We start from the raw sequence: 13,387 nt of genomic DNA on the forward strand, positions 1-13,387 counted from the left end.
CTTTCTAAAGCTAAATACTTGTTCTGAGTTTATATAACTTATCGAAAGTTTTATCTCTTTTTAAATTCAAATCACAGAAAAAATATCAAAAAGTCAGTATAGATGGGTTTTTTGGGCTTTTAAATCAACACTGAAAAATTACATGAATCAGATAACAACAGTTTTATAAACAACTGGATAAAATTTGACCGAGTCAAAGATTTTCACACAATATGTTCTTTCTTCTTCAAATTGCGAAGAGCCTATAGGCACAAGAAAAAAAATCATAATTTTTGTTTTCACTTATATAACATTTTTTTTCCTTTACACACGGAGTTTATTACACTGCTATAAGCAATGGAGAACTCTATTCATATAAGATTCACATCTATGCATTTTGACAAAGAAGAATTTTAGTCATCTTTAGTTTCGGAATGGCCCAACTTCAGTCATATACACTATATTTTCTCTATGATTCAAATCTTACAATTTTAATATATGTGCAGACTTCCATGTGAAAAAACGTGCACGCCATCTATCATTCAACCTATTACTTTTTCCAAAGTAAACACTATAATCCTCGTTTCGTTAGCACCACAAACTAATCTCTTTGGATCAGTTTACTAAAAAATATGGATACTAATGTCAGAAAATAATATAAACACTATCAACCACAAATATTGGCACAAGACTATTTGGTTCAAGGAACATATTCCACGTAATGCGTTTATATCATGAATGGCTTTGCGGAGAAGACTGCCAACCAAGGATCGCTTGAGGCGTTGGGGGTTAAATGTCTCAGGAACGTGTGTCCTTTGTAATCTGGAAATAGAGACTCACTGTCATCTTTTCTTTGAGTGTTTTTTCTCTCGCTTGATATGGGAGCCTTTTGCTGCTGAAGTTTGGATTTCTCCTCCTTACACTCTGTTGCAGCCTGGATCAATCAACCTCGCGTCAACGCACATGCGCATGCTACTCCAGTCATCAAGTTCTACTTTCAGTCAGCCATCTACCTGTTGTGGAAAGAGCGTAATGCTCGTGTGTTCACAACTGTCTCCTCACCTTCATCAGTCATCCTTGCCTCTCTCGACCGTATGATGCGTGACCGTCTCTTTTCTTACCCGGCAAGTTCTTCTTTCTCCTCTTCTCTACTTCTTTTTATCTTTCTTGTATAAGACTTCCTTAAGGCTTTTTTTACCTTGAGTTGTTGTTGGTTATTTTTGTTTCATTGTTGTAATAAGTTGTTTAAAAACAATAGTGTAACCTTTTAGAAAATGATAATCTTAACATCTTACCAAAAAAAACAACAAATATTGACTTATTTATGTGAATATATATTTTATTTTAAATCATTATAGTGGACGAAGAAAACACCATAATTTGTACAACAAATTTTCTTAGATTCATCTTATCATACTCACCATTTTACCAGTTTAATTATATAATTTTACATGAGCTTCTTCACCCTCCCCGGTTATTTTCTCTTTATTTATAACTACAATATAAAGTTAAAAACTATATATATTATAAATTAATAATTTATTTACCCTTGAAGTCTAATGATTAAAAATAGAACATAATTCAATATAGATATATGATTCTATTAATAAATTAGCAATTATAAATTTGAAATTTTTAGAAATATCAAAAGTCATATGTTAGTTAATTATCTTCTAAATCTAAATGACATTTATTTCTAATTTTTTTTGGATGAGAATATTTTGGCTTAGGTGGATAGTCCCAAAAGCTTTGAATTTAGTCCCTTTTATATAGTAGGATTGATATAGAATCCCAAAATATAGATCACAAATTAATATGTGAAAGATAAATTAGATAGATAAATTATATTTTTTCAAAATAATGGTAGATCACAAACTAATCATCACATCTGAATTTTATTTTCCTTTTCTTTCGTTACAGTTTTTTTTTTCATTTCTGTATCTCAAGTTCAGATTCGTTTCAAAGTAAAATTGAAAGGTAACTTTTGTTGAGAGGTGGGGGTTACACGCTTTTCTCTCATTACATAACCTTTTGTGTGAGGAATGAAGGGTCATGGTCAAGGACCCACCCAACCCGTCCCTTGTGGCCCAAAAGCAGTAACACTGTAAAATCGTATATCAGGCAGCTGTTCAAGTGTCGACAGTGGTTTTATCGAGCTGCCAAAATATAGAAAGCAGGCACGTGTTTATAACGCGTTATTAGCTGTTTTATTTTCCCTCCTCTCATGTCGGTTGCTTCCGCATCAAGCCACACTCCTTTTTGTTTTCCTTCTCGCAACACTTTTTCAGTAAACACGTTACTTTGTTTTTTTTCTTATCATAGGTAAATGATAATGGACCAACATCGATATGAATGATTAATTAATTATATAGTTGATAAAACTCGGTGAAATTAACAAACGCGTGATCGAATCCTACGATGCTTATGCTGAATGCTGATACATTGATGCGTACTTTATACTTACCATCGATCTAGTTCAAAATGTAATGCACGTGTGAGGCTTTCGTGTATAGGCGTGCACTGTTTTCTTGTACGATAAAATATATATTGTGTGATGTAATGTACCGTCCTGAGATGATGATATGTATACAAATGAATTAATGGAAACCAAATCTCAGTAGTATAAAAACTGGGTTTGACATGGTCCACTTGTACAAAGGTTAAGTAGCCGCAAACTAAGGACGTACGTCCACACATCCTCTTTTTCCTACGTTCACTTAAAAGATAATCTCAAAATTGCTAATACAAATACTTGCTACCACAATAAACACTCGGTCTTTCTTTATTACTTCTCTATTTTATACACACATATATATCGTTATCTTTGTATGCATCTATCTATACGGAGACTCAGTCACAACGACTCCGGCCAACTGGTATATAATCTCTTTGTATATTATACACATACATTATTAATTAAACTATTGATTGTTCTTAGTGCAAAAAAGAACTATTGTTTATTCTTTTTTCGTAAGAAGTATATTAAAGTGATTGAGAAAGGAAGTATATTCACTAATAATATTTGATCCAAAAAAAAAATTCACTAATAATATAATAGCGCTTTCACACGCAGATATGTAAGCGTAGTGCGATTAGTTAGACTAGAAGGGTCTAATACTTAGATCGGTATGATATGTTAAAAAAACATAGTACTATTTTAGTGCTTTACGGGCTTAAATCTCACTTTTCAAGGTATGTTATGTGTGTAGTCTTTTTCAAAAAAATGTTATGTGTGTAGTGCACATGGATGAGATCGGGTTTTGCTAAGTTCGAATTGTAGAGTTGTTATATCGCCGCGGATAAAGTAATTGCTTTTATAACTCAAAAACATTAAATAAATTGATATGATTGACTAAAGGATCATAGCGAAGCTAACTGCTAAAGTTCACGAGACCAGATCTACGGAAATATATATTTCATAAGGGTGAGACGAAATGGTCAAAAGTCAAAGGTGTTGACCATCAATTGTTCAGCTTACACTTATTAAAGTTGAATTTTCATGATCGATCACTTTCATATTTCGATTGAGAGTGTATTGTTCTGAGCTATTCGTATGTATTTTTCTAGAAACTAGTTTTGAATATATAATTATATTTTGTCAACTTCTTGATTGTTTTCTTTATCAGCTTCATTTATCATTTTAATCTTGAAAATGTTTAAATTAACGTTGTGCAGAATAAATTTGTAGATGAATAGATCGCAAACTCTTACAAATGTAATATTAAAGCCTTGCTTTAAGAAAAATTAGAGAAAGGTGGTGTGTCATAGTGCTGACCCTTGATATTTTAGGGTTCTTGTTCACTTAACTTTTGGAGAGGTTCCTTTTATTGTTTTTTATCTAATTATTGTTTTCATTTCAACGAGGAAATTATAAACCTATTCAAGCATAGTCGTATATATCCTCTTTGCTACCATTTTATATTTATATCTTCTCTTTTCTTTTTTACTATGACTACCGAGAATAAGAGCTTTAGTTTTTTTTTATCTAGTATAAGTATACAATAATATTGGAGACTATGGTTCAACTTTTAATATATTGCCCTATCGACGTGAACAATATGGTTACTTGATTAAGTGCCCAGCTGACTTATTAGTAATGATATTATATCGTTTGACCATAACAAAATTCTAAACCCCCAAATGCTCTAGAATTAAACTTGGAAACTTTTAGCATATTATTGTCATGTCACTTGTCAATGTTAAAAAGAGTAAAGGTCAAAAGAGTTAGCTATCGTCGGTCCAAGCCAAATGAGCCAGGTGTGCGTTCATATAATTACAAGGTGCATATACATATAAAATGTCTTTCATTGACATGTATTTTCTGCAAGTCGGTGATTATTATGAAACTCTCATCGGATCTGACCTACTTAAGTTAGAGAGAGATTGGCGGCACTCAACTTTCAAATATCATATATGAAACGAGACAAAAAAAAACAAATATGAATTGAGGAAGATAATATTGTTTATGATCAGAAGAAACTTAGATTATACCAACCTAAATCAAGATAAATTGTGTTTTTTTTTTCCAAACTGATACAATCTATGTTTAAATAACAAAGCGTGATCTTTGTATACAAATTAGTGTAGATTTGGTTATAATGATAAACAAACAAATGTAGATCCGTAATCGATTTTTGTAAATTAAAGAATACGTGGAGGGAGAATAACAAAGGTCAAGATTCGTTCTGGATGAATGCAGGAGGAAGGGAAACAACGTGTTGACTTGAGAACTGAAGCTTTCTCATGCTGAGTGAGAACATCTAACCGATGATTGCGGCTCTGGTGAATTTGATTTTAAAATAAAGTTAATTTATTCCCTATTTTAAATAAAATAGTTTTAGTTTACCTGTGAGAGGGATGTCCCAAGAAGATGACAAGGAGAAAAAGTCAAAGTCAAGAGAGATGGGAGTGGTGTTATGATTAACATGGAATATTGTAACGCTAAACCCTTAAACGCGTTATTTGTCACTAACAGACAAACTCACTTTAATAACTCTTGCGGGGACAGACAGCTGCTTGGCTTGCTTCAAAGACTATCAAATTATACTTCAGATTTGGCCCTCTAATTAGACTCTTGTTTTTTTGTTCATCTTTCAATATTTGAGATGTTTTTGAAGATACTTCTGTTTTGCAAAATCAGTATATTACAAGTAATACTCAATGCATGCAATTAAAGTCACTGAGATTATCCGAAACAAACAAAATGAATTTCTAATTAATATAGTTAAGCAAGGCATTGTACAAAAATTAATATAATCAATGCGTAGCGTGATGCGAATAATTGATACTGTAGTTAAGTCTTATCACGATGGAAACATCATGCACTATCATCTCGGTTTTGTATATAGCTAGAGGCGGATCTAAAAACTTTATTTTATGGGTGCATTATTAATAAGAAAAACACATGAGAGAATCAAAGTTAAGGGTGCAAATGTTCTTTTTTTAAACCGTTTTAGCTACCAGTTTCAATGGATTCAAGCACAAAAATCTAAATATAATTATGGGTCCCTACAATTATTTACTAACCTGCATTGGCCCCTGCACAAAGCTACATATCGGTTAAGAACAACTATTACTAGTATTGTACAAAGCCTAGAAGAAAGTCAACTTAAATTCAATTGAATTCTAAATACGTCTGATCACTGATGCATCCAACGTTGAATCAAAATAGGGAAAAAAATACCCGCCCCCCCCAAAAAAAAATAAAAAAATCACAAATTCTTTGATTTGTAAATTGAGGGTATGAAATTTGTGGCCGTATATGAGAGTTGTTAGACCAAGAAGATGTCTTTTTGTGGGCGACCTATAAATGCATTTACATGTCGCTATCAAGTACTATCTATAACCAAAATGTTGTTTAGAGAAAAAACTACAATATTTGTATAATCATTAGAAGATATATGGATATTTCGGATTTAAAATATACACCGTGTAATATAGATGCAAGTATAATGCTAGAAAATATTGGCATAAAGAGTGGATTTTGGAAATGTAAGTATACGAAGGATATTATTTTCAAAAAAAAAAGTATACGAAGGATATGGTTGCAGAAACAACGAAATGAAATTAATAGATTAAAAAACGAAGTGAAAGTCAATAAAAGAAACATGGACCACCAGTAATTGAAAGGTCCATCTTGTAAAGGTCAGTTCAAGCCCTAACCATAGACGAAAGGAAAACTAGTCTCAAATGACTTTTTCTTTGTTTTACTCTCCTTTTTGTTTATCTTCAGGTAATATTCTTTATTTGGAAACGACGGAAATCTCAAAATGTTTTCATAAATACTGTCAAATTGATTATACAAGCATTTTACAAAACATGATGTTACATTTGTCTGAACAGGTACTGAACAATTATAGCCCCAAATAATTGAATATTGCAAAGTATATTAATTCACTTAGTTCCAGAAACATATCTCCTTAATAGCTCTTAGAAGTTAGAACATTGATCAAAAGCATAAGATTCTGCAAACAGTTTGATATATTGACCACATCCTTAAACAAGTAGTAGTACTTCAATCGTAAAAAAACACAATATGGTCTCTGAACTCCGAAAAAATGTAGCAAAATAATACAGAAGGCAAACGATGATAACAAAATAACAATGCTAAATGTTTCTATTCATAGGTTTGTCTAAGCAACAAAATTTGATCAAGATAGCAAAAAAAAAAAAAACAAGAGTTACAAACCAAACGGTGTTGCGGAAATCATATTACCTCCTTATAGGACACACGAGCATGATTTGAACCTGTGATTCATGAGTCTGCAGCAGTAATAGCAGTAGGGGCAACTTGTTTAACCCTCCTTTGCTGAACATCATAGTTATAGATACGCGCTATAGTCACCTGTTCATCATACGAAAATCTAAGTCAACAAAGAGAAACTAGTCTTTACTCAAATCTTTGTATTAAGTATCTACACTCCATGGGTGTACCGAATAAAATTCTCCGATTAATAAAGTAAAACCAAAGCCTTTACTTAAATCGAGTGAGATAAAAACATAGAAGTATCTCTGTACCTGAGTAACTGTGACTTGGTCCCTCAAGAACTGCAAATCAGCTACAAGAACCTCCAGGCTAGCTTTAGCATTTTCCAGATTGTTTTTCAAAAGGGCTGTAGCCTGTCGGGACAACGAAGATTATAAGAACTTATTCTAGGGGTCCCTGGTGGAAAATTTAAAACACGGAAGAGAATATGTTTCCAGCGAAGTGGACCTCTTCACAGGAATATTCCAGCATGACATTTGCTCCCAACCACAAACACACTGAGTCAGTGTCTTCAATACAGGCCCGTGAATATATTCCTTCAGACACCTCAAAATCTGCTAAAAGAGCCTGCATTGCAAGAAGAATTCCATGTGAGATAAAGATGAAAGAACACAAGAATCAGAACTAAGTCAGTACATCAAAGCAACTTTCATATTAGAAAGATGAAATATCGTGCATACTAGAACCTATGTGTCAGTTAATTGATTCTTCCAGTGAAGCTAGAACTATGTTCTGATGTCACAATCAAGAACGACTTAAGAACACCAATCAAAGGGCCATTGATCGGTGATTTAGTACAAAGATAAGAGAAAAATGTTACAAACCATCAATAAGAAATCAAAGCAAAATCAAGTTCAAGTGTTCAACCTTATTAAATTAAAAGCCAGGACTTTTGGATTCAGAAGTTCAAAATAACATTTATTTTCAGTCACCTCATATTCAAACGTAGAAACATAAGAGTGTCTATGTCCAAAAAAAAACAGTGAAGAAAGGTATCGAAGTATAATAGAAGAGAGAATGGTACAAGAAACAAACAACGAACCTCACCAGTACCCTTCCTTGCTTCCAACGTGCCAACAACCTCTAAGCACTTCTCAATATCTGGGATTTTAGCCTGCCCCATTATCAAAATGTTAAAAGATATCTAAACTGAAACAAGCTAAGAATATATAACTTGTAACAATCATACATACATAACACATCCCACATGCCTCATCACACAAATGTACCAATCTACATAGAGGAGGAGGGAAGTATACCTGAAGATCCCTCTGCTGGGCAAGAAGCTTCATCTCCACAACTTTATACTGCTGTAGCCTAAACAGAAGAATCCACAGGGCAAAACACTTCACTTGAAGTAAAACTTTCAGGAATCAATCATACAAAACGAGCTAGTGTACATTAGATCTGCGATTGAACTAAGAAGAAGCATAGGCATATAAGCCGAAGATGAGAAGGGTTGAATGAAAGGAGGAACCTTTCTTGATGGAAGGCGAGAGCAGAGTTAGAATCGAGGCTGGACTGAGAGAGGTAAGTCTCGACATCTTGGATGAATTTAGCGGCGGGAATCCCTCTTCTCTCGCTCAAATCGCCACCGCTACCACTCGGAGAAGACGACGACATCTGAATCGAGATCTCTGTGTTCCTCAATTGGGGATTTAGGGTTTTCTCCGAGTGTCTTCGGAGGAGAGAGTGTGACGGAGGAAGGATCGGTAACACGACGTCGTTGTGTTCAGTCAGAATAGAACCAATCAAACGGTGTCGTTTTAAGGATTTTTAAGTGGGTCTAAGGCCTCGCTTGTGGAAACGTGATGAAGCAGACCCATTAATTATACTAGGACAAGAAAAGAATTGTATAATCCGGTTTGACCCATCAATGCTTTTAGACAAAGATGGAGGGAAAGTTTTCATTAATTTATTTATCAGAGTTCATAAATTTTAGGTTTGGTATATCAATTGCAACACGAGACTAGCCGATTGGGAGTAATTAAACAAAAGGTTTACTCTTTTTTTTTTCCATCCGAATTTTATTAAACAAAGCCCAAAAAACAATACAAATGATCCAAAAAAGGAAACCAAAGAAAAGCAAGACAAAGCCCAAAGACCCAACGACAAACATGCCCAAAGGCAAACAAAGCATCAGCCAAGCCACGCGTTACATTTAGCGTGAGAGAAAAAAACACGTGTCCAAGCCTCAGCAAAAGAGGAGACACGCATCGCACCAATCAACCGTCGCCTTCACCGCGAGGAGATCATCGCCAGCGCAGCTTCCCGTCGATCCACCGAAACACACCGGAAACATGACGCCCGGGAAGAAGAACCGTAGAGACAATCTTAGACAGTATTAAACCAAAACACTGGTAATTTTCGCTGGAACTCCAACAAGAGAGCTCTATCCGCCGCAGCCGAGAGCAAGTCATTGTAGAGATTTACCCAGACGATACAAACCACCACGAAAGGATCTTCGCTTTGAAAAGAGATCCATTTACAAGCTTCGACTATGAAACTTAAATGAATCTAAAGGCATGAAGTGGATATCAGAGGAACCCGAGAGAATCTTGATAAAACCAATCAACGCCACCGAGATTGAAACCCGTCTTCTGCGTCGATGGAACCAAGAGCCGGTGCTTCACCGAAGGGAAAGGTGTTCACCGGAGCCAAAAGCCGGAAGCTACGTCGAGAAGACCGTAAAACTCCGGAACCGAAAGCCAGCCACATCACGCAGATGGTGCCATCATGTGCTGGAACTAGAGCCCATCAGCGGGCGGCTACGCCGGAAGAAAATCCGGTCAAGACTTGAGCTTGATTCTCATCTCTCCCCTTGAAAGATATCGAAAGAGAGAACAGGGAAGGAGAGAGAAAAAACTCAAAATTTGACGTTTCCAGAATCTAGTAAACAAAAGGTTTACTCTGTTCAATATGCTCGTCTATTATCGATTTAGCAAGGAGTATATATTTAAAATATACATATTTATTGATTAATTTTGTGTTTAGGTTGAAGCAGATGGCGGTAATTCTGTTGATCATGTTGATGTCATGAGGAAAGCATATACTAACAAGAAGACATGCGAAATTCAGGATCCACTCATCACAGATGTCATAGAGTTGGTGCAAACCAAAAAAGTAGAACTCCTAGCTTCTCAACCGATGAACTCTGATGACGATTCTACGGCAGCTTCCAGCAACCTTTGTCGACTTCAAATCAACAAAATGGTGGAACAGGTAACTTTTTAATTTTCCTTTCATTATTATTTTAATTTGATTACTAATATTTAATTTTTTTTCTATATAGACGGTTCCAAAGAAGAAAGGACGTTTGGTCGGTTTGGCTCGTTGTGCGTCTTCGTGTCCTTCTTCTTCACTAACTCCATACATAGATTCCATGATCATTGAGCAGCTGCAGAACAAGGATGAGCGGATTGAAGCGTTGAAGACGCATAACGCTACAATTCTTGCGGAATTGGCGGATCAGAAGAAGACCAACAACAAAATTATTGACAAGATGAAGCGTTTGTTCCGAGATGAATTTTAGTTTTTTTTTGTTTAAAAACTTGAAAATGTTTTTTTTATTTATGTAAAACGTTTTTGTATAATATTATTTTTAATTTCTGTTTTTATTGATTTATAAAAAAAAATTCTAAATTACACATTTATTTTAAAATAAAATAATTAAATTATTCAAAATAGTAAAATAATAAAGATTTTGACGAAACTTTTTCGTCGGATATTTTGGACGAAATAGCCCGTCGGAGTTTTCTATGGACTCCGACGGAACTGGGCTCCCGGAAATTCTGACGGATTCAGGTGTCGTGGGAATATCGAGTAACATCATCGTCGGAATTTTGTCGGACATATTTCCAACAAAGGTTTCTGTCGTAAATACATTCCGACCAATTACCAACGAAACAGTTCCGATGAAACATGTTGTCGGAATATTGTCCATCGGAAAATGTCGGAATTTCATCGAAATTTGTGACGAATTTTCGACGAACTTTTTTTTCCGACCAGGTATTTTCGACGACGGTTTTTGTCATAATTTCGTCGAAATATGGCAATTCTGACGAAATTCCGACGAATATAGCCGTCGGATTTCGCGTGTTTTCTTGTAGTGAGGGCTGAAAAAGAGGGATTACACATGTTAAAATCCTCTTAGAAGGATTTAATAGAGAAAACAATGAAAAACATTAGGGATCAAAATACAATATTGGCAAACAGAAAACACAACACAATCCAAAAACTCAACTAGCAAAAGTAAAATAAAATACACGTAGATGGGTTTTCTATATATGTGGTTACATGCATGGTTGCAAATTTAACAAACTTGCATACAAAATGTAAAAAGAAACTTAGTCATGTACGGCCAAATGGTTGCATATCTGCTATTTCAAAGAACATAAGCTTTTCTAAAATGTAATTTTATATTTTGTTTAAAATCCAAAAATTGAAGACGCACACCCGAACATAAGATATATTAGACCTGAAATTCTAAACTAGCGAACCAACCAAGTGCATGTACATATTCACTGTTAGATGAGAATCATACGTTCGCATCTAAGGATATTTTTATTTTATTTGTGGTAGATATTAATATATTGATTAATCGGTGAGCAGATAAGGATGCTGCATTTTCAACTATATATTAGTAATATTTATTTTGTATTTTCATTCGAAAAAGTAGGCTGGGCTTACTAATACAGACTTCTTTACTTTATATTCTCAATCTTTCTATTTGAAAATCATTTGGGATAAGTCATGCACCAAAAGAAAAATCAAAGGAGAGTATATGCTTTATGATGGATAATTTTCTTTATTAAAAAATTGTCAACCATGTTAAGCGTAATCTCCAAATCCACAAAGTAAAATAGCCGTCACTGCTCCACGTTTGAATCTTTAAAACTTCCAAATGAATCTCGTGTTTAGTTAACGATATTGCTTATGTATGGTTACATTTTTTGTCCCATTCACAATTAAAAATGGTTGAAGTTCAAAAACAAACAATTAAAAATGGTTTGTTCGTTCCTTAATGTGGATTAAAGGCTACAATTAAATACTAGAAAGTTAGAAACTAAAAGGGATTCCATAGCAATAAGACTTTGTTCATACGGTCTGTCAGCATTGGTGAATAACGATGTGTGTAGTTGTAAGTTATCATATTACTTTTTTTTGTGGTAGCTTGGCCAATTGTTTAGCAACAATTATTTGATATTTCGTATCAATACTATTAAAAGAGAAAAAATCTTAAAAAATCTACCTATGAAAGTTGTTTGGACCCTTTCATTTAACTCATTATTTTTTTGGTCTTACCTTAAACTTAGACTAACATTATGTTACCATATATTTCTCTAACAATAATTTATTCAATTCTTTTATTTATTCAAATATCACTCCTAAATCTTAATCATTACTATTACTATATTTACTATTTTGACTTTTAATCATAAAAGCATTAAAACTAATGTTTTATATTATCACTTTTATCATATAATATATGATTTAAAGCATGAGAAATTACACCACATATATGTGTACAGTCTAGCTTCCTCTTTCCTTTATAATAACGTAATCATATCATATATAAACTTTCCTACTAAAGTCTCATATTATATACTAAACTTTCAACCGTCTATAGTTTGATAGATATTTTCATATTTAAAAATGAGTTTTCTAAAAATATTTCATCAATCATGTTTTTGTACAATAACATTAAAAATCTACATCAAAAGGTTGTTGGACCCGATATGGACGTAATGGATCCACACCTGTTCGAATATTTAGGATCCTAAAAAAATTTGAAATATCTAAAAAATCTGAAAAATATCTGAAACACGAAAAATACTTGAAACTCCAAACAAATACCCAAAAAAATTCAAATGCCTAAAAATTCAAAATCTTATTCAAAATCTGTCGCTGAACTGAAAATACCCAAAATTTTATCCAAATACCCAATTTATTTTTTTTAATTTGAAAATTTACCTGAAATCAAAAACTATAATCGTAAACCAAAAACCTAAAAAAATATCCATAATGCTGGAAAAATATTCGAAATATTCAAATATACCTAATAAACACAACATATTTATGATCGGGTCTAGGGTAGGACCCGGACTCAAACAAAGACCTGCGGGTCCACTAAAAAATCCTAATAGGTTATCTTCTCTGGACCTTAACTAAACATATATTTCCGGGTCAGTTCGGTTTGTTTTTTGATCCGGATATAATTCTCATGGCTAAAAGAAATTTACGTAAATGTGTACATATAAAATATCAAATAAACTAATTCATAGATTATATAACTGTTAAAAATTATATTTTCGATATAATAAGACTTTGTATTATAATATAATCCAAAAAACTCGCGCTTGGAAAGCGCGGATCAAAATCTAGTATAGTCTTAAAACAATACAATTCAAGTATAATAGTTACAAAATCCAGTAGAAATAGTAACTATTTCACAGCAGAAGCCCTAAATATTTTTAAACATAACTTTTGCTGTGGTTAAAAAAAAAACATAACTTTTGCTACTTACTTACTACACAACTGGCCACTGGCACGTACTGATCCAACTTCGTACCTTTTATTAGCGTCCAGGGAACAGTCGACCGTGTTCCATTTTCATTGGAGACGCGGGAAAGCAACATGGAG

General features: G+C 33.7%; 1 protein-coding gene across 1 annotated transcript; it reads right to left on the reverse strand.

The window, feature by feature from the left end:
- Nucleotides 1–6,441: 6,441 nt before the first annotated feature.
- On the reverse strand, nt 6,442–8,571 carry LOC106348805 (probable prefoldin subunit 3). The gene is given in 7 exon segments (XM_013788618.3): nt 6,442–6,823; nt 6,997–7,098; nt 7,193–7,312; nt 7,788–7,859; nt 8,005–8,062; nt 8,223–8,523; nt 8,526–8,571. Coding segments are annotated over 7 exon segments (789 nt in total). The 3' UTR covers nt 6,442–6,733.
- Between the last annotated feature and the right edge of the window lie 4,816 nt (nt 8,572–13,387).

This window comes from Brassica napus, chromosome A6 (genome assembly GCF_020379485.1).
Source record: "Brassica napus cultivar Da-Ae chromosome A6, Da-Ae, whole genome shotgun sequence".
NCBI lineage: Eukaryota > Viridiplantae > Streptophyta > Magnoliopsida > Brassicales > Brassicaceae > Brassica > Brassica napus.